This window comes from Aphelocoma coerulescens, chromosome 15 (genome assembly GCF_041296385.1).
Source record: "Aphelocoma coerulescens isolate FSJ_1873_10779 chromosome 15, UR_Acoe_1.0, whole genome shotgun sequence".
NCBI classification, from domain to species: domain Eukaryota; kingdom Metazoa; phylum Chordata; class Aves; order Passeriformes; family Corvidae; genus Aphelocoma; species Aphelocoma coerulescens.
In genome coordinates this window covers 5,463,022-5,484,661 of record NC_091029.1, presented here as the reverse complement: position 1 = coordinate 5,484,661, position 21,640 = coordinate 5,463,022, and the positions used below count along the sequence as shown (strand labels likewise).

At 45.6% G+C, this 21,640-nt stretch overlaps 1 protein-coding gene across 1 annotated transcript; it reads left to right on the top strand.

The window, feature by feature from the left end:
• The first annotated feature begins 1,690 nt into the window (after window positions 1-1,690).
• On the top strand, window positions 1,691-20,506 carry PITPNB (phosphatidylinositol transfer protein beta). The gene is made up of 11 exons (XM_069030655.1): window positions 1,691-1,768; window positions 2,752-2,782; window positions 3,649-3,794; window positions 4,413-4,504; window positions 4,632-4,639; window positions 5,774-5,848; window positions 6,988-7,071; window positions 13,499-13,576; window positions 14,046-14,156; window positions 14,656-14,778; window positions 18,737-20,506. The coding sequence occupies exons 1-11, from the start codon at window positions 1,749-1,751 to the stop codon at window positions 18,785-18,787; spliced, it is 819 nt and encodes a 272-aa protein (XP_068886756.1). The 5' UTR covers window positions 1,691-1,748; the 3' UTR covers window positions 18,788-20,506.
• The last annotated feature ends 1,134 nt before the right edge of the window (window positions 20,507-21,640 follow it).

Below are 21,640 nucleotides of genomic sequence, written 5' to 3'. Positions count from 1 at the left end.
TATGTGTCCATAGGAAGAGCCTGCCGAGGGTTTTCCTTACAGCCATTGATGTGGGGGAGGAGTGTTTGGCAACACTGAATTTTATCTGGATTTCTGCTCTCCTTTGTGTAAATGTCTCATTAACTCTGGCTCTTGGCAAAGGAAATGCAGGGGATGATGGCTCCTCTGGGAAAGGGGAGCCAGGGGGGCTGCAGAGAGGGTCACAAGTCACCTCTGGGGAAAAGGATGTGCCATGGGAACACAAGTGTGGAGCTTGTGGTTGTTTTTTTCTTTGCAGTTTACCTGGTTTTATGTTTGTATGTGCATTTCAAACAGAGGGAAAGCAAAAGTCTGCATGGCTGTGGAAAATGGGGAAAAAATGAAAGCCAATGCTCAGGAACTAGAAAGCAAATCAATATATTTAGAATACATTATTTTAAGTAAATCCTGTAGTTTTACCTGAATTACAATTTTGAAGAACCTCAAGGTGGAAGTATGTTCCCTGGCTGCTTTGTTCTTAGGGCAACATTTTGCCACAGGATAACTTAAATCGCTATGGAAACCAGGATAAAGCCAAATTCAACACAAAGAACATGCCTTGGGTGGTCCCATCCCCCTGCCCCTCAACCAGGAGCCTCGGGAGAACTTGTCCCTGCCACACGGGCCTGTACTGGCTGGTGTCACTGCCCCATCACCGAGGTACCGCTGGAATTCCTCTCCTCCAGGAGCGGTGTTCCAGGTTCCTCACAGCCTGGAAAGGCTCCACTTGGGGCTGATTTCAGTCTTCTTTCAATGTTGCTGAGCTTTTAGCCCTGCAGACTCCTTTCATTTTGTATTTTTTAATGCCAGCTGAAGGTCGAAGCCCCAGCACGGCCGTACCTTGTGTGGTCGTTATTTATTCCTGTCGTCCTTCTTGTGACTGCGAGGGAGGCGAGCAGAAATTGTCTCACAAGAGGGCGGCCTTGGCCGCGGAAACCGAGCCCGCTCCAGCTTCGGTGTGGTTTCATTTGCGTGGCAGTACAGGGGCACTCCAGAGCTAACAGGGATCCGCGGGTAAAGGATTTTGCTCGCAGCAGATTGCAGAAAGGAATTTTAGCTTCCCCCCGCGTGCCAGAGGCAGAGGCAGTGTCCGGCAGCGATGGCGATGGCAGCACCGGCCAGCGGCGCTGTCGCCGGGGCAGCGGCGGTGCCGCGCCCGGTGCTCGGTGTGACAGCGGGGACGGGCCGTGGGGGACAGCGGGACCCAAGGCAGGGACCCGGGCTCCCCGAAATTCACCAGCACTGCAGCTCCTCGCTTCCCACACGCTGGGAAGGCGCTGGGATGACCCCATTCGGCAGCGGCGTCGGTCAGTGAGGGCCCGACACCGCGGAGCGGGCAAACTGCGGTGTCCGGCACGGGCCCTTCCCCGCCCGCTGGGCGGTGCGTAAGGCCCGTCCCGCTGCCGTGCAGGGCCGCGCTCGGTGCTCGGTACCGCCGGTCCCAGCCCGGCCCAGCCCGGGCCCGCCCTCTCTCCCCGCTGCCACCGGCCCCCCGCGTGCGGCGCCGCGCGATGACGTCACTTCGCCGGCAACTACGAGCTGGGGCTGCTCACCGGCGGCGCGTTTTGATTGGCCGCTGACAGGTGAGGTGTGCGCTCGCGGGAGCTGCGCGCCCTCGGATTGGCCGCGTCCGGCGCGTGCGCGCCTCCGGGTGAGGCGCGAGCGCGATTGGCCGAGCGGCGGGGGCGGGGCCTGGCTCGGGAGCGGCGCGTGCGCGGAGCGGCGGGAAGATGGTGCTGATCAAGGAGTTGTGAGTGGGGGCGGCGGGGCCGGCCCGGGGCGGGGGGAGGGCGCCGGGGCCGGCCGGTACCGGGGCCGCCGCTACCGCGGCCGCCGGCATCGCTACAGCGGCCGCCGCCGCCGCCCCGCCCGGGCCGCCGCCCCGCCGGGTCTCCCTCGGCCGCGCCCGCCGCCGCCGGGGCCCGCCCGCGCCGCTCCTGCCGTGTGGCCCCGGGGTCGCCGCTCCCTCCGGGGCGCGGGGCCGCTCCGCTCCTCCGAGCGCCGGCGCCGCCGTCACGGGAAGGGCCGCTCGACAGCGCGGGGACGCGGCCCGAGCGGTGCCGGGCGGTCCCTGCCCGGAGCGGGAGAGCCGCGGCCCCGCACCGGCAGCTCCTCGAACTCCATCCCGCGGGTCCCTGCGGAGCGCACGGGTCACGGGTGATTCCTCCCCGTTTTTCTTAGAAAGCAGCTCGGGTGGCAGTGGCGACAGCCCCGGAGTGGGGCCGGAGCCCTTCCCCGCTCCCGGTTCCCTGTTCTGGTGACACCGGGAGCTCCTCGCCACTGGGTAGATCTTTCCCGTGGGGGCTCCTGCCGCAAAGTACAAGCTGGTTTGTTTCTCTGTCCCACCTTTTGGCTGCTAATGACTGCAAAGTCCTGTAACTGTAGCCTCACTGGCAGTAAAGGTAATGTGGAGGTTCAAAAGTTTATAAACAAATTTAGCGTAACACAAAGTTATTGTGACACAGCTGGAAGTAGAACCCAGATTTCCTGGCTCTTTTGTGCAGCTTCTACCATCTTCCACCCCTTGTTTTGCGTTTTGTAGTGTGTCTGGCATTGAGTTTCACTTGGGTTTGTGGCATTTTATCCAAAGCCTCCCTGTCACAGAGATTTCTGAAGAGAAGACTCGAATTGGCTCCTTTTGACACTTCTTTCTTGAACATCTGTGTTATATCTGTTATCTGCAGGTGAAGCCTAATGATTAATTTTATTGAATTTTCTCTTTTCCTCTTTCAGCCGAGTGGTTTTACCTTGCTCAGTGCAAGAGGTATGTCCTGATCCTCCCTGCTTTATTCAGGCTGAGGGGTGGGAGGGGATTTTGTGTCAGAAATCTGACCAGCCTGGGTCCAAACGTTCCCTGTGCTGTGGCTACCCTGCCTGACAGAGAACAGTGACACAGCTGTGAGCCCTGCTCTGGTCAAGGAATTCCCAGGGAAGCAAATGCAGCACAGAGCCCTGTGGTGTTCTGAGCCCTCCGCTGCCAGCAGTGCAGAGGTGCCCTGGGGCAGCACATTACTGCTGACCTGGCATTGAGGGACTCCAAGCCTTTTCCTGAAGCCACAGGTGTAGGAATTGTCTTCCCAGATCTGAAGCCAGCAATTCAAGTGGCACCGAGGTGCATTTAAACGAGAGTCATGATAGGATGTCTGTCACGACAGGGCGTCGAACGTACTTCTGAGGGAAACATTACACTTGTTCTGCAGTGTGCATTTCCTGGGGCCTGGATGGGCAGTATTTAGTTGATTGAAAGTGTGAACTGGGAAGGCTCAGAGCTGGAAATTGGTCATCTCAAAATCTGTAAACTCGAAATTGATATTTCTTGATGCAGCAAAGAACGACAAATAGACTTTGCTCTTAGGATAGGAAAAGTGAAGCATAACAATTATAGTGTGCCCCAAAGTGTTGGGTTGTTGTGGAACAACCTGGGTGCAGACCTGGTGTTTGTGAGCTGCAGATACGTGTTTGCCAAAAAGTTGTCAGAGTTTACTAAATATCTTTTATATGGTGTATTTTACTTTGCTGATAATCTTTTTTTGTACTACCCAATTTTCACAGGAAGCAGCTAATTTTTTTTATGTGTTAGAAGTTGTGGCCAACTTTGGTGCTGACATTTGACTTCTGTTCCCTTTTCAGTATCAAGTTGGGCAGCTTTATTCTGTGGCAGAAGCCAGCAAAAACGAAACAGGAGGTGGGGAAGGAATTCAGGTCTTAAAAAATGAGCCTTATGAAAAGGATGGCGAGAAGGGACAATATACTCACAAAATCTATCATTTAAAGAGGTGAGAAGAGCCTTGATGCACATTGTAATCTCTTGGTATTGACCAAGAAATGTTTAAAGGTGAGGGTAGCCTTCCATTGTTTGCTATTCTGGGACACTTGTCTGTGTTTTCCTGCCACTTTGTAATTTGCTGAATTGTGCATGAATGCTCTGGTGAGTGGGAAAATGTGAAATGCGGTGGATTTTAAATATGTGGGATATTTGTCTGGGACAAATTGTGTTTGCTTGCTCTAGACTGGAGTCAGAGATGAGTGAGACATAAGGTTTCTGCTGCAGGTCAGGAGCTGCTTGCCAGGGAGCTGGAGGTGAGAGCTCTGTGCATTGCTCTTCCTCAGCAGGTGTCTTTACTGCTCTGCAAGAGGAAGGATAGCACAGCTTTCATCACGATCACACAGCTCACTCTCAATTGCCTCATTATTTCCTTTCCCTTTATTTTCTTAATTATGTTGTGATCAGGAAGGTTTTTGAAGTTCCTCTGTATTTCACTGCAGGTGACAACGTACATCATAACCCCTCAAATGCTTGGTTAGAATGTGCCTTTCTTATTGGAGTGGAAGAAACCAATGAGGAATTTCAGCTGGCAGAACTTTAAACACGTTGTCCATGTTTGTTTTCCCAGTAAAGTCCCTGGGTTTGTAAGGATGATTGCTCCAGAAGGCTCCCTGGTGTTCCATGAGAAGGCCTGGAATGCGTATCCCTACTGTAGAACAAGTGAGTCTCCCCCACGTGTGTTCTGTTGTTGGTGCTGGTATGTGTGAGACCTTTCAGAAACAATTGTATCTAATAATGCTCTGTGTTTTCTTTTCCTTTTCATTGCACGTGTTTCTGACGACACCAGTTGTGACAGTGAGTATTTGAAATCCTACCAGTTGTATATTGGGGTTTTTTGAGATCTGTTTTGTCTGTTACTACCACTACAATTGCATGGCTCCAGCCTGTCATATGGGCCTTGCTAGGACTCCTGGTGTAGAGCTCCCTGTTATTTTATTTGTCTGCATGTGGCTATAATTAGAACTCTAATTTGTCAGAGAAATGATTTCATTTTCATTTCTTTTATGCCTTTAATTACCATTACAGATGCATAATGTCTATCCTGGTAAGATAAAATGCTAAAAAAAGTGGGAGGGGAAATGGAACGTATCAGGGGCTTCTACACTCCTGAATGCAGGAAGAGCAGTGAAATGGAATCAGTCCCTACCTGTCTGAAATGCCATTGCTGTCGAGTGAATTCCTGCCTCAGTTAAAATGGGGTAACTGGAAATTTAAATGGATCAGCACAGCTCAGGATTTGGGTTTGTTTTTTTAAGATGCATGGCAGGCACATCATTAAGATTTTACTACCATTTTACATGTTTTGGTGACCTGTTTAATGAAAACTTCTAAGTTAAATGTTAAACTGCTTTATCTGCTGACTTGCAAACATGGTTTAGATTGTTACCAGGTGGATGTGACACGAGGAGTAGCAAGTGAGTTTGAACTGTTGAGCTTGACTCATCATGATACCTGTGCTCACAAGTGTGTGCCCTCTGACTTCTGGCATCAGCAGGGCTCTGTCATTGTCTTTAGATGAACAATTTGGTGGCAGCTGGACCATTCTGATCCAGCTTTATGATTGTAATTGTGCTATACAATAACATCCAACTGCAGGATTAATAATTTGAAAATTCATTGAATATAGAGGTAAAGAACTTCAGGGTTGAGGAAGCAGGACAGCAAATGGCAGGGTTATTTCTATTGATGTGCACAGGTAGAGCTGGATTTCTTAAACATGACTGGTTTTAATTTAGTACTCACTGCTCTAGTTTAAGATTATCATGTACTTGTTTTTGTGTTTAGGTAAGGGGGCTGTTTCTCTGGTAGTTTAAGTAGATTGTGTTGCTAGTTGGGGATTAGTAGGGGCTTGTATGTAGGTACCATTTATCTAAACTTAGAGCAGAGAGGTGTAATCAGACTTGTGCTTTTTGCTTTTAATTCTTACAGAATGAATACATGAAAGATGACTTCTTCATAAAAATTGAGACCTGGCATAAACCAGATTTGGGAACAACAGAGAATGTGAGTTGGGGTTTGGATATCAAACCTTAATGCAATTGTACAATTAGTACAGATAAAGTATTTTATACCTGGTAATGTTGGATAATTACTGCATAAAGTCAGTGCCTGACCAGCGAGTAAAGCAGGAAAAGCATTTTTCAGGTCAAGCTGTCTCATCTAAGGAGGTCCAGGGACAGGAGAAGGGGTTTGGTTTTTATGTTTAGAGATCAATACAGATGCTTGATTCTCATGCACATATTTAAGTAACTTTTCAGCAAATCCTTTTTTTTATTTCATGTTCTTTTACCTTAGACGTGCTACTGATAGTTAGCCTGACAAGTTTATTTGAAAGCAGGTTTTACAACAGGTTTCACAAGACCATTGGGGTTGATCTGTGTACACTCTGCAGTTATGTATTGAAGCTGCCTCTGTAAATTGTCCCAGCTGGCAACGTTCTTGTTTTCCTCCCCAGACACTCACTTTGGTTCACGTGTCACTTCAGGAAAATTTTGCTCTGTAGTGACAAACATTGACAAACCATCCAAAGAGGACTAGTTGTCAGTCTGTTTCCAGTGCTTGGGCGAGCTGTAGCCCTCGGTGTGCTGCACAGAAGGGGGATTGTTCCTTGGACAGCTCTGCTGGCTGTGACTGAGTTTAGGTGTGTGCTGGACAGACCACAGGTGTGGAGCTGATTCTGTCCTCAGACCTTTACACGCCCTCAGACTACACCTGGTCCACCTTCAGGGCAGTCCTATGATTCAGGGAACCCATGAGATCGTTCAGGTTATTGGAATCTGCATATTTGCAGTTGGAATTTATACGACTTCTTTCTAGCTCAAGAAGTTCATGCAGATTGTGGAACGGGTAATGGTTCTAATCAGAGCTTGATTTCATTAGCACTAACAAATGTGACAGATGAATACAGCTTAATCTTAAATCCAGGTTTCCTGAATGCACAAGAAGTGAAGGCTTTGTGCTGGTTTAAAATTGATTAGCGAGTGAATTAAGCTGTAATTGTGGAGATCATTTTCTTTGAGAGAGGCAGAGGAAGAAAGGGTAGGTTTGGAGAATGCTGCCTTTACAGCATCCTGAAAAACTCCCTGGCACACACACATGGTGATTCCCAGCATGGGAATAATTTCTTTTTGTTTGTTTTACAGGTTCACAATTTAGATCCAAACACATGGAAGAGTGTTGAGGTTGTCCATATTGACATTGCAGATAGAACTCAAGTAGAACCAGGAGTAAGTAAATGTTCAGCTACTGGGATTGGGATGTAGCATGCAGCTGATTCCACTTGAGCTGTGTGTTGATAGTGAATAAGCTAAAATGGTGTGGATTTCACCCAAGAGAGACATGAAAAGTGTCTTGAACAGAATCATTCATTTATGTGCCTGTGTTACTTCTTTGTTTTTACTGCTGATTTTTTCTGCACATCTGGATCTGCCGGGGCTGTTGTCTGGTTTGTTAAATTGTAACAGCTGGACTGTTGGATGTGCAATATTTTTTGGACAGTAGGGAGATGGTAGGCACTAATATGGAGACTGTGTTTGCACAATAAGTGTGATGTGATTGTTGTGGTTGTGTGCAAGGAGAGGCTCTTTATACTATTTAACTGTTATTTTTTGAATTTGGATACATGGATATCCTCCATTCTGGGGAGAAGACTTCCTTGGAACTATTTTCAGTACATTATCCTCTTTTTTTCCTTTGTGTATTTGACCTACAGAGTATCAAAACTGAGTGCAGAGTGGTCTCATCAAGAGTCTTAAGTCTCTTCTAATGTTTCTGCATTTCTGTTTCCTTTTTATTAACTCCTAGCACCATTTCCACTTTTCGCAATTATTTTGAGCAGATATTTTCAGATTCAAACTCACAGTATAGCCCATTCTTGTGTAGGAATACTTGGGGTTAATTTTCACCATGTGATTCAAGTTTTTATTTCCTTTTTATCTCGCAGAAACTCAGTTTTGCAAAGTCCTGACTTCATTAACCAAAGCCTGGCTTTGTGCTTAAACTCTGAGCAGACCCTGGTAACTCTGAGTTCCCTGCAGATTCATACCCTTGCTGTTTACCTGTTTTCTTCTGGGATTAGACATCAGGAATTCTCTGGCACCCACACTTGGAGTCTTTTCTGTTACAAAAGTCTGCATTTTCTGGCCTTTATCTTTTCTCTCTTCAATTCTTAAGACTTCAGGAAAGACACTTTATATTTATGCTGATATCTTCATCAAGTTTAGGTAATGGAACTTGAATTTTTTTTTTTTTTTTTGGAAGTTTAGCTACATCATAACAAAATTGCCAAGACTGATGTGCTGGCTTTGTGCCTTCAGAGAAGGCTGCTGGTCTTGGAAAGTAAATATCCCCTAAAAAGCATCATCTGTTTTTCCTGTGTTCTATTTGTCCAGATGTTCTTTTCCTGCAGTTTCTGCATCTTTGTTCTGTGATATTCAAGCAATAACCATTTCACTCTGTGGGGTGAGGTCTGGAATCATGTGCTTTGTATGGTTTTAGGGGTTTTTTTTGTTATGATGTTTGTTTGAGAATTATCATTCTAAGTGGCTGGGTGGGTTTTTTTGGTCTGCTCCATTTTTTAGGGAAAAGGAATAGTCAGTGTTGCCAAAGGAAAGTTTTATTTGTACATTTATCTTCTCAAACATAGTTTTACCTGGAAAAGCAGCTGAAATGTACGACCTTGGGTAACAGTAGAACTGAAAGAATAGAACTATGTATATGCATAAACTATAGAATAGAACTATGTATGTATAAAATCCAGCAATGCTGAAAAAGTTTTCATGTATTCAAGATGTATCCTTTTGTTCTGTGAATGAACCTTGTCCCCCCTCCTGTGGTGCAGCAGTTAACTTGTTTCAGAGCTACAATCAGGATAAATATGAAAATACCAATTTCTTTAAGGTACTAATGGCATGCATGTGCTGACTCGTGCTCATTTAAGTATGTATAGAAATAATGTGGGTGACATCTGTGACTTTCTTGAGATATACATTTAACCCTGCAGCCTTTTAATCATCTCCAGCATGCAGACTATGTCACTTTATGTTGTTTGTATATAGAAGTGACTTCCCAGGAGAGAAAGACTTTTTAAAGTGTAAGCAAAAATGAACACTCAATTAACATCAGAAGAGGCTGTGGTTTTGGAAACAATTTGTAGAAAAGTAGAGTGTAGTGAAAACAAATTGAAATCAGGTTTATAGCTATTTTTGTATTTAATGAAGACATTAAATGTTTTGTTTAGGTCGTAGTGGATCTTTATTATATTACTTGAAAGAAAGTTCTAAAATTACGATTTTGTACAAATCAGTCAGATTACACATGCCTTAAGAGTTTGCATTTCTGTGTGCTAACCCTTGTTCTACAGTTTGAGGGAATATATTGGAATATAGGAAATGCTCTTCTGTAGTCTGCAAGGAAGTGTTAAAATATTCTCAAGTGAAAGAGAAGGTGGATCTGTCCCATTTCAGACTTAATTTATCACATGATAGGCAGCTAAACAGCTCCACGTTATTAGTGCTGAACCTTGGAATCATTGTGCAATGACACATCCCATTGAACAGCCTATCTGTGTATAAATATGATGTGCTTTTAGTTTTTTGCCCCTCTTTTTGTTTTCTATCCCTAACTCAGGCTTTTGCATCCTGTCCTGGGTGTTTATAAATACTCATCTCTTCCAGCCTCCTTCCTGGAGACCTTTAACTTCTCGTTCAGGGCACGGCACCACGATGTGTGTCCGTGATAACCAGGCTGATTTCATTTCTCATTTGAACCTTGGCATTCTTTTAAAGGTGATTTCAGGCAATGGCTCCCCTGATAGCTGTGCTGTAGCTGCAGGACTCTTCAGGAGATGGGAGTGATTGCAAGACATTTTTTATTAAAAGCCATTTAGCTAAACCTACCTAAAACACAGGGCTGCATGTCAGTGCAGTGTACAGTAGTGCTGGTGACTGTTTCAGTTATAAGACATGGGAATCATGCACTGAGTTGGGAATATGACACTTGGATAAACCTGATTTTGATCATCTGTTGTGCTGTGAATGAGCACTCACAGAGCTATGGATGATGTTGGAAGGAAGTGCTGGTAGGTGTTTCCTTCCACAGGAACTGTATGTGAGTTTTTTGCTCAATAACACCAGTAGTATGCACGTTCTCTTGTTTAAAACACTAATGCAGTATTGAGCTGGAAAGTCAGAATTTGTGTCCACCTATCTAGTTAGTGTGAGGCCAGTCCATGTCCAGTTCCATTTTCATGGATTTGCAGATCAGGCATCAGACTTGGATAATTTTCGTGTTAGGTCCTAAAAGTTTTCTTAAAATCATTCTGTCCTATATATATATATATATATATATATATAGGCTTTGAGTTTTTATACTACTTGATAGTGAACCATGAGTTCTCAGGAGCACTGTTACTACACTGAGCATGTCTAAAGACTGAGAATGAGACAGGAGAATGAAAAAGAAGTGCCCAGGTTCTCAGTTTGTTGTGATGTTACTTTTACTGTATGTGGTTCATGGTCTCTCTTAATCATTCTTTATATTAGATGATTGCTTTCATGCATGTTATATTGAGAATTTGAGCAGAAACTGCCTGTGAAATGATATTTTTGTATTTCTTTGAAATCATTTTGCTCCTCTGTCTTGTTATGCTGCTGCTGGTGGATGTTTGCCTGTCTGCCTTTCCAGAGGGCTTCAGGGGTTTGAGCTGTAATATTTGCTCCAGCAGCTGCCTGTTTTTCTTCCTAAGAAGGACTTGTTGTTGTCAGGAGTTAAGCTCTTGCTGCCCAGATAATTTCCTTAAACTCTGCAAAGAACTGTTGTTTATTTGTACTTTGGCTCTAGTCCAGTCGTCTTCCCTGCATGCTGGTAGGATCTGTGTGTAGAGAAGAGTTCCTACAATGCTCTCCTGACCATCTAGGCTTTAGTCTATAAAGGGTTTTCCCTGTCCTTAACAGGATTTGGGTTAACTGAGTTCTAAAAGGTCTTGGTTCAAAGCTTCTGCCTCGAGCATAGAAAACCTTACCATGACTCATCTATTTTCTTGGAATTTCTGTTTTCACTCCTACGTTTTACTCATAGATAACATTTTCTTCCCCACTGTTTCCAGCTGTGGTTATTTATTTGGGTCCTAAATGCAAGAGCACAGTTGGTTTTTACCAGTGTCCCTGTGCAGTGGGAGGTAGGATGACAGGTTACAGCATCACATGGCCTTGAGTTGTCCCTGGGGTATCCAGACAAATCATTCCCCTCCATAAACCAGGCAGACCAAGGCTGCCCATGTAGCTGAGTTGAAGTGCCTCATGCCCCACACCACCACAGTGTGAGCTCTGCCTTGGCAGGATGTTCACACAGTGAAAATAAATTCAGGGTTGTCTCAGTGCAGTACCTGGTTTTGTTTACAAGTGGCACTAAGATGTGGAATTCTTGTGTTTCTGTTTGCCACAGTGCTGCCCCAAACCAGCAGCAGTTCTGCCAGCAATTAGTTACATAGAGCAAAATTGTTTATCCATTGCTATAGCCTGATCCACTTCCATGTCTTCCATCCAGTGCTTGAGTGAAATTTTTAGAAGGCAGTCATGATCAGTCATTTAAAACATTCAATATATTTCTGTAAAAACATTCTGCTGCAGCATTTGCATAGGTATCTTAAAGGTGATTTAAATGTAAAGAAGATTACTTTTTTTTCCACGCAAGGATTGTTAAAAAATAATTTTTAAGAAGTGTATCACATTGAGCCTCCAGGACAATGCAGAACCTGAGGATTCCAGTGGGTTGCAGCTGTCCTCTCCCACAGTATTTGGAAATAGCTTGTGAGATGAGAAGTCTGCAGCTGGTGGCCAGCCCTGTGAGCTCTGTGGCTCCCTCGCTCCCCACAGGGTTCCAGGAGCAGTCAGTCTCAGACACAGCCAGTGGCTCTGGCTCAGTGCTGTGCTCAGTGCCCTGGGAAGTGAGTCAGGGCTGAATATTGTGTTCTGCTATGTATTTGCTCTTTGGGATGTCTGTGGAAAGGACATGTGCTTTATTACAGTGCAGTCATAACTAAGTGGGTTTTACTAAAATTCAGGTGGCAAATAGGGCTTGTAGTCTTTCAGCAGTTATAATAATTCAGAACTTAAAATGTTTAAGTGTTTCTGTGCAGTGCTCATGCTGGTTCTTTGGGCTGTCCTCTGAGGCAGGTGAAGGGTTGTGGAGCACCATGGCAGCCCCTGCTGAGGCTGGCTGACTCTTGTGAGGGTTCTTCAAACTGGAATGTTGTTTCAGCTTAGAGGGAGAACTAGAGGAGACTCCTGATTTGTGGAAGTTCATAAAACACTGATTAGCAATGGGATTGAAATGTCTTTACTCACTTGGCTGCTTCTAGGAAATATCTGCTCAGTTCCTAAAATACATGTTTGAGTCCTCAATATGGAAGTTTGTCTGAACACCTGGTAGTGCTTCCTAGATAAATTAGGGTTTCTTCAGCCTGTTTTATATGCAGTGTAGGTAGGTATGTTAAGAGAACTGGGAGCAATGAGAGAAAACTGGGGAGAAGAAAGTGTGACAGCTGATGTTCTGTAAGTGAAATCAGATTCCTCTGAGAGGACTTCCCAGGTTTTTCAGCTCCATTTGGCTTGCAGTAGGTTTTTGTAAATGTCAGAACGTCTGTGGAAGCATTAGCTGTTAATATGTGCAGCTTTTCTCTGTGGATTCAGAATTTAGTCTAGAAGTAGCCTTTGTTTCTCTGTGCTGATGGAAGAATATGGAGCTGAAAACTGATGTGGTCTTGAGCAGCCAGGAGCTGCTTCTCTTGGAGGTGTTTCTTTCACTCCATGTTCTGCAGATTTTGTCCTCACTGTAACTTTATTTAAAAATGAGACTTTAAACTTTGCTAAAATTTCTTGGGCTTTTCTGTGGTACCTACCAAGCATTTGTTCTGCTTTGAAGCAACTTAAATTGTTACAGTTGGGTTGTGAGGGTGTAATGGTAATCTTGCATAAATGTTTTTCATATACAGTATAAACCTTACTTGTTTTCACTGAGCCCAGAATTTTTAATCCTTTCCTAGTTTCCATGGCAGCATCTTTATCAAATAACCATTTTCATGCCCCTCATCAGTAAATTAAGTGAATCCATCTATTGGAAGCATTTTCCCCTTTCAGATCTGTACCCATTGGCTTTCCCCCCATACACAGGGGGTGAGCAGAGCTGTCCACAGTGAGGCAGTGCTGTGTGGGCTCTGCCCCTCGCTCAGGCTGGGATCTCAGAGTTTCTGATTGTGTGAGGGAGTTGTTTCTGCCTTCTTCCCTCCTGTTCTGCCTCCTTCCCTGCTGTTCTGCCTCCCCAGCAGTGGGACATGTGTTGCAGCCTGAAAAGCATTAGCACTCTGGTTGCTGAATTACTGCCTTCTCCTCCCCTCAGGGGTCACAGACCCAGTGGGACAGTGCAGATGTCACAGTGTGCACAGCACAGGGCAGCTCTGGCCTGGAGCAGCCCTGGAGAGCTGTGGTGTTGGAAGCAGGTGTGATGGAGCCATGGAGTCAGCCTGGCAGCTCTGCTGCAGCCATCCTGCTCCACAGCACTCAAGGAATTGGTTTGGCAGCCATGAGCAGAAGCTTCACACAGTGGGATATTGAATCTGGTGATGTTTTCTGACTCTCAGAGTGTTTTATATTACAGGACTACAAAGCTGATGAAGATCCTGCATTATTCCAGTCAGTTAAGACGAAGAGAGGACCTCTGGGGCCAAACTGGAAGGTACTAGGAGCTGTTGTTACAGCCTTATGAAGTCTTTATCAGTGAAGAACGAAGTTCATGTTTCCTTCAGAACTTGGCTCAACTCCAGCTGAGGAACAAATTTCCTGTGGCCCCATGTGGCACCCCAACAGCTGTGCAAAGCTTGCCAGTACCCCATGCCAACCAGAATCTATCCCAGGAGGGAATGGGCTGTGTGTGCCACACCAGAGATCCCCACAGGAACTGAGCAGCCCCTGGAAGTGAATCACAGGGAGTCTTTCAGGAGCAGCCCCAAGTTACTGATTAGAATGTTGTTTTTCTGTAATAATACTTAGAATTCTATGTTATTATCATAACAACATAGTTAAATTGAATTATTTTACTATAAATTAATGATATTATTTATAATTCTAAAGCACTAATTAGAATGATAATTTCTAATAATTAAACTTTTAAAGTATTAAAACTTCTTTTCTATTACCCCAAACAGAAGGAGCTAGCAACCGATGAGGAGTGTCCCAAAATGTGTGCTTACAAATTGGTGACCATCAAATTTAAGTGGTGGGGACTGCAGAACAAAGTCGAAAACTTTATACAAAAGGTGAGTGCTTCTGCCTTGTGGGGCTGTGTTGATGTGGGGGGTTGAGCAGGAACAGCAGTGCAGTTTCCTGTTGCTCACAGCCAGGCAATTCCTGTCCATTTCTCCAGCCAGTCAAACCATTTATGTCTTGGTTTGCTACGAGCAGGGCTTCACTGGTAGTACCAGGACAATTCTCTACCAAAAAAAAGCACAGTGTTCAGGAATTGGCTGTTCTTCATTTTAACAATGTTCTTCATCATTTTCAAGTAATGTGAATGGCTGAGCTTTCTTGAAACTCTTTTTTGATAGTGGAATTTGTTCATTTTTTTTCCATGTTAAAGCATTTGAGAAATGGGGTGAATTTAAATTGGATCCAGGGGTGGGGCAGGGGCTGAACCTGTAGCAGTGTGAAGCAGCGCTCACCTGAAGATTTTTAACTCTTCAAACTGAGCAGCTGCTATCACTTTCCAACCTTTAACAAGTCCTACCTATGAAGTAATGCTTGTTTATCTTCTTAAAGCAAGAAAAAAGGATATTTACCAACTTCCATCGCCAGCTGTTCTGTTGGATTGACAAGTGGATTGAGCTGACTATGGAGGACATTAGGAGAATGGAGGATGAAACCCAGAAGGAGCTGGAAGCGGTAAGAACGCTTTTTGTTAAGGCTCAGGTGTGTGTGTGTGCTTCTACCTGCAGATTTAGCTGTTCAGAAACTGAGGCAGGTTGTGTGGTGCCCATCCCTGTGTGTGTGTGTGTGTGTTTGAGCAACTGCTGATGAGTGTTGTGGCCCCCTGAGTGCAGCCCCATGTGCTTCAAGCTCCTGCATTCTGTGCTGTCAAGCTGCAGGTGGCTGTAAGGTAAGTAGCTCTGATGTCATTAAATGCAGGATGTCTGCCCTGACTACCTCTGTGTTTATGGCACCACACCCATTGCACAAAGTCCCATTCAGGGCTTTTTTTGTCACTTGTTGGTTGGAGCTCAAAGCTGTCACTGTCCTGTCCCATCACGTGTCTTGCTTTGTTTCATTTCTAGTCATCACTAGATCTGGTTACTTTTTCTCTTCAAACATGTTTTCAAGCAAGTTTGTGTCAGGTGTCAGCTGTTCCACTTCTGATTAGCACACCAAACCAAAGTTTTACTTCCAGAGAGAAAGTCAGTAAAATCAACTGAGGTCATGTCAGTTTTCCTGCTTTAGTGGCTGTGAGGACCAAATCTGTGTGGCCTGACGTGTTGTGGGCTGATGTCTGGGACAAAGCTCAGACACAGGGCACTGTCACTGCTCTTTCCATTCAGAGGTAGAGGACCACCACAGGCTGGGAAAGAAGCCTTCTTCTGTAGAGTCTTTCCAGAGCATGACCTTTGGCATGAACCTTTCCCATGTTAAATCCTGCCGGAGTTTTGCAGGTTTTTTGCACTTTGTGGATTTGCAGTTGTATTTCCTTCCCATTTTGACAATTGCTTCATGCCCTAAACCCAGTCAGGTTACCCAGACAGTTCCAGTGTCTTGGTTCTTCCAAGACACAAAGTGTCTTCAGCTACAACTTGCTGTTTGTATGCTTTGACTCATTCCAGACACCTCTAACCTGGTTGCCCGAGGCTTCAGACCAGCTGTGGACAGGGGCCCGGTGACACATTCCGTGGTCTGTGCCTGGTGCATCTTTGCTGTTGGTACCAAACCAGCTGCAGCTCCTCCCTTCCCACTTGTGCCCTCCAGGGACTTTCCAAGCTGTGGAACAGCCTGTGTTGTGTAGGGATGTTTCCTGGGTTTGGAAGAAGTGTTTCTTCATGGTCCTGTGCTGAGCTGGTAGCACCAAATGTTCTTTTCCCTTGGGTCAGCAGCCCCAGAATGTGCTTTGGATGAGGTTGGTGTTCACTCACTCTTGCAGACCTTGTGCTCTCTCATGGGCATTTGGGGATTTTTGGCAGTTGTTCTCTCAAATCACAGGGGTTTCTTCTTGAATTCTGATTTATGCCTAATCCTGTTCCTAGAGCCACCTGTTGCCAGGTGTCTGTGAAGGAGGAAGCGTAACAGCTGTCCTCTGTAAACTGATTTTTGCCAGAAGGGTTCCCTTTTGCACATTCATAGTTCTTCATCTGGGCTGAAACAGACTTTATCCAGTTTCCCTGAGCAAGGGTAGTGGCAGTGAGGACTGCACACCAGAGGTGTGCTGGAGAGAGGCAGCAGAACCTGACACACCTGTGTGCCTGATGAAATTGTTCCTTTGTGTCTCTGTGGACTGTGGATGTTTTGTTTCACATTTCTCACTGGTAAGTAGCTCCTTTTCAATATTTTTTTTTCCAAAATATTTGCTGCTCTTTTAGTTCTTACCTTAAGCCAAACCCAGCTCACATGTCTCTGGCTGTAGCATTTATCCTCATTCTTAAACATCAAACGTATTTACTTAATATTTTCTCATTTTGCAAAGGCAAACAGTTTTTTGCAAATAGCTCGTTGTGTAAGATGTTAGTGTCAGGAATTTGTGTATTGTTGAAAAAGTTGGGTTGTTTTTGGTTTGTTTTTTTTTCACAAGATAAATGTATTGATGTTACACTAACCCAGATTTCTGTAGATATTGTGAAATGTGAGAGGAGTGGGGACCTACTGTCTTGGGGTTTTTCAATTGTTTCAAGAGGGGTATCTACAAACACCTGTAAATGATGTAATTTCAATGGGTTCAGTGCGTTATTGGAGAACAACCTAAGGGCAAAAATGTCACTGCCAAATAATATGAATGCTGGTTTTATCCAAAGTAATTTGTCATCTTGTTTCATATTCAACTACTCCATCCATTGTGCTCACCAGTAACTGCCATTACATCCCCAGTACACCACAAAGTGTGTTTTATGGCCAGGACCTCTGGGAAGTGAGTGCTCAGGGATGAGGTGCTCAGTGTGACACAGGTGCATCCATGCTCCTGTCCCTGCAGAGTGGTCAGGGATGGACAGGGCTGCACTAGGCAGTTCTGTGATGCTGAGAGCTAAACCAGGCACAAAGCAGGGCTGGCAGTGCATGTTCTTTCCCACACAGTGTCCTGGTACTCTTCCCCTTCTCATGAACACCCTTTCTTCCTTCTGCTCTGAGCTGATCCTTCTCTGGATTCTGTGCACATTCCAGTTCTTTTGTTGCTCCTGTGCTTCATCTTCAGTCGATTTTTATAGTCAGGATCTCTGCTTTTTTACTTTCTGTTACTCTCTGAATCCTCATCAGTGTTCTTCCAGAGTTCCTCTATCCCAGTCCATCTTTTTCTCACTGTTTATGTTTCACTTGGTGGGTTCTGTCTCTGGCTGCTGGAGATGAGAAGCACCTCTGCTCCATGAAACATGCATCAGCTCATCAGTGCAGAGTAGGAAAGCATCTGGTCCAGCCAAAGCCCTGTGACCAACCTCTCTAATGCCTGTGTGAGGGTAGAGATGCCACACTGGGTATCCTGAGCAGTGATTCCATGCTGGAACATCGTGGCCTTGGTAAAAATCCAAGCAGCATTTTTTACAGTAACTCTCCAGTTCCCAGGTCTCCTTGCCAAAAAGAAATGCCATGCCATGTCCAAACCCCCTGAGCTGTAGCTGGTCCTGGCCCTGGCTAGGGAGAAGCAGTTCCTGTAGGTCATTCCTTCTCTCATACTAACACGGCGCGGCAGGTTCTGTGTGTGGAGCTCACGTTTTATTTCACTTCAGATGCGTAAGAAGGGTTCCGTTCGAGGCACTTTGGCTGCGGACGTCTAGAGGAGTTCTCTGTAGGTTCTGAGGCAAAGCGAGCTGTGTAAGTCAACTGCTGGATGGAAAAGGAGAAGAGGGATTAATGTTCTTTTGGATGGGAATTGCTAGCAGAAATCATCTTAATGTCCGCATAACCCGTGTGGGCCTTACCTTCCTCCTGCTCGGTAGTGGTGTGGTGATCAGCAGGTGGGACTGACCCATGGTGCCCAGGGCACACCAGGTGGGCACTGATGCAGGTGCTTGGGCCGGGGGCAGAATTCCTGCTGGTGCCTGATGCTTCCCCAGTGCAGACACCCGAGGTGTGGGATGTGCTGCTGTCGTGGCGATGGCACCGAGCCCTGGTGCCCAGCCCTTCTGGGCTCCAGTCAGACGCATCAGCATCGCTCTGCTGCACACGCAGTGGCAAAGTGATCTGTAGACTTGGTCCATGTCACTTAGGGAGACTGTGGAGCGTCACCTTCCACCTTCAGTTCTTGAAATCCAGTTCCACCTGGTCTTTACAGGCACTGAACTGTGTTGGAGCCGTTACTGCGGGAGCAGATTCTCCAGGAGTTACAGGCTCTTGGTGCTTGTGCCCAGCACTTTGGTGCTGCTGTTCCTCACAGGGACTGCTGTAACATCCCAGCCCCAGGGTGCCACATCCCACTGATCTGTGTGGGCTCCCCAGTGAAGGGAGCTGCTCCCACCCCTGGAGGCAGGTCCTACCCAAGGACAGCTGCCACTGAGATTGCCTCAGGAGCCGGCATTGCTTTGGTGTGACTCTCAGTCCCGGTGGCATTCTGAGTCCCTGTCCTGCTTTTTTCCCTGGAGATAATCTCCCAGCCTGTTTGGAGCTCTGTCTGAAGAAGCTGCTAATGCAGAAATTGTGCTTCCTCTCTCCACAGCTGCGTAACCAAGGCCAAGTGAGAGGAACGAGTGCTGCCAATGACGAGTGACGACGGACGGACGCCGATGCCGGATCTTGGATGTGTGTGTGGGTGCATGACTCTGTATATAACTACACACACACATGCAGACAGAAGGGGTGGTTACAGTGTCTCTGGGTGCTATACCTGTCCTAGCAAAGATTCCAAGGAAACTGCTTTCATTATGTATACCCCAAGCAAATAAAAAAATCAACTGAGTAGTGTCATTTAAAGGATGAATTTTGCTAACTGGTATGTTCATGAATGTCAATACTGGACCAATTTCTGCCCTACTTGTTTTCTCTCCTGTCCAAGTCACTCTGCTCTAACTCGCCCATCTCTCATTGTAAAGGGACACTCAAACAAGTTAATTTCAGTTTTATGTCTTCCCTATGTGATGACTTTTTGGAATAGGAAAAATGAATGTATTTATAGCTATTTATTTCTGGATTGTCATTATCCTCTAGTCAAATCAGAAAAAAAAATTCTATTAGTGGAAATTGGAAGACTTTTGCTGTTGAATAAGTTTAACCCAAACTTTACCCACTCACTGATTTAAAAGAAAAAAAATCATGTTTTATTGGACTTTTGTACATTGAAATGCTAACGTTTTTCTTCATTAAAATTGGCAAGATAAAGGAAAAATGGCTTGTGATTTATAAAGTAATTTGCAACTTGAAATTTTCCAGAAGCTGCTTTTTAGACAAATACACTGACAGTACCTGTACAGCATTTTCCAGTGTATCTTAGGCTGGGCAGTGAGGACAGGGACAGCCCTTCCCTCCAGGAATACTCCTGCCAGTGCAGTGGCTGTTTTCCAGAGCTTCTCTTTAGAACCCATGCAAGCAGTCTGGATTTTACACAGAGCAATGGAATATAATTGTGATTTTAGCTGTTTTCATGTTGGGAATACACTTTGGGAAATGTAGACTTTCAGATATGATGACAGTTTCAGTTGTAGCCCCTGACATGTTTCCCTGCTGTCTGTGAGGGGCTGATGTGCAAGGGCCCCTGGGATAACAAATGCCTCCTGTAGGAAACTCCATAGGGAAAAGGTCTTCAGCATGTTTAAGGAACTATTCAGAGCACATAACAGGGGGATATTATCCTAATGCTTGTTAGATCAAAGAGAAAGTATTTTAAAAGCACTAGTTAGATAAAGATCTATTAATGCCTGGTTTCCTCCCAGCACCCTTGGCAGGGCAAGCCTTGCCTGAGTTCCCAGGAGGGATCTGATTTCTGTTACCATCAGTGACAAAACATTCCTGCACTGGCAGCGTGGGCCAGGTGTGCTGTGCATGTTGTCCTGGGGCTGTGCATGCTGGCACTGCCCCACCTGCCTGGCTCTGGTGCCTCACCTGTGCATTGCACCTGCCCACCCTCCAGCCCCCACAAATAATGTGTTTTGTTTCCTCACTGGGTTAGCAGTTGAGTGGTTATTTGTCCTGTACCACCAGGAGGCTGGGTTGGTAAATGCAGAGGTGTGGCATGCACACAGAGGTCATTGAAGTACTCCTGGAACCCAAGGGCTCAGGTCTCCTCCGTGCTGGAGTTTGTGTCCTGCCATTGTTAATGTGTTGTAAGACAGAGGGAAAGGGGCCCTGTGACTTCCATGGATTTGGACTAATTGTGAAAATTTGAGAGAATCTTGTAGTGAATGTACAATGTTTAGTTTCCTTTGGCAGTCTCTGGTGTGACTGACAGTAAAGCAGGCAATGAAATTTAATTAAATAAATTTGATCATAAAAAGCTCTGTCTCTTATCTCAGGCACCTACATTTTGCTCCTGAGCTGGTGTTTGGGGTCCCGAAGGCTGCTCTGGGGTTGGGTTTGGTTTGGGATTTCAGGCTGAGCAGCACGTGCACCTGGAACCTTGATGCTCCTGAGCCAGGAGGACTCATGTGCTGTGGCTGCCCACTGTAAGGGGCTGGGCTGGGCAGGAGGAGGGGGCTGCAGGTGGGAGGTGCCTCCCACGGGGCACCAGGGGTGCTGAGGGGCATCTGTGTATCCCTCCCTGGCTGATCCCATTCCTGGATGGATGAGTTGCCCTCAGGGTGGGCCCAGTGCTGGCTCTGGGGCCGGGTTCTGCCTGCTCAGGTTGTGCAATCATCTGCAAATGGAGGCTTGTACAGCTCCTTTGGTAAATGCAGAGTTGAATTCTGTCTTTACTACCAGCTTGTTTAGTTTCCAGATGGCAAACCAACAGGAAGCAGTGGAAGTGTAACGTGGTTTTGATATAATGGATATGTAAACGTGATAGTTACTCACTGCAATAGACTGCTGTGAGCCATATTCCAGCAGTAACCTTTGAAATCCATCACTTGGCTGCACACAAGTGTGTTCTAAAGGGGACTTGTAAGAATTTGCTTTTTCTTCAGGAGGATTTTTAATCACTGAAGAGAAAGGGGAATGATTTCTGTCTTTTGCCTTTACATGTAGACTGAGAAACATCGGGAAAAAGATCTGCTGAGATTTTGGCTCTTTTGGGATCTTCCACCCTCCGGTCTTTCTAAATACTCTCTGAGCAATCTGAAAATGTCCTGTAAGACAACTTAACTCTGCATTTCCAAGCCTCATTCGATTCAGCCATGTTTAGGAGCTACAGCACGTCCTTGGAAGTGCAGTGCCGTGGTTTTATGGCAAAGTCTGAGGCACGGGGCTGCTGCTGTGGTTTTTACTCAGTTCATACAATTTGAGAGTCTTCTCTGTTGAATTGTGTCTCGATAGAATCATCAGGAAAAGATTTTCTTCGAAGTTTTGTAACTTTTAATGAAAGACTTTCTACTTGCTTGAATTGATACGGAAAAGGAATTTTAATCAACAGCATATAATTGTTGGGAAGCAGAGATTATCCAGAGAGTGATGGCTGCAGACATTTTATTCC

Coding starts and splice junctions, on each gene's coding strand:
- PITPNB (XM_069030655.1), top strand. CDS start 1,749: ATGGTGCTGATCAAGGAGTT. Junction 14,157..14,655: donor TCGAAAACTTTATACAAAAG/GTGAGTGCTTCT, acceptor ATCTTCTTAAAG/CAAGAAAAAAGGATATTTAC. Junction 14,779..18,736: donor CCCAGAAGGAGCTGGAAGCG/GTAAGAACGCTT, acceptor CTCTCTCCACAG/CTGCGTAACCAAGGCCAAGT.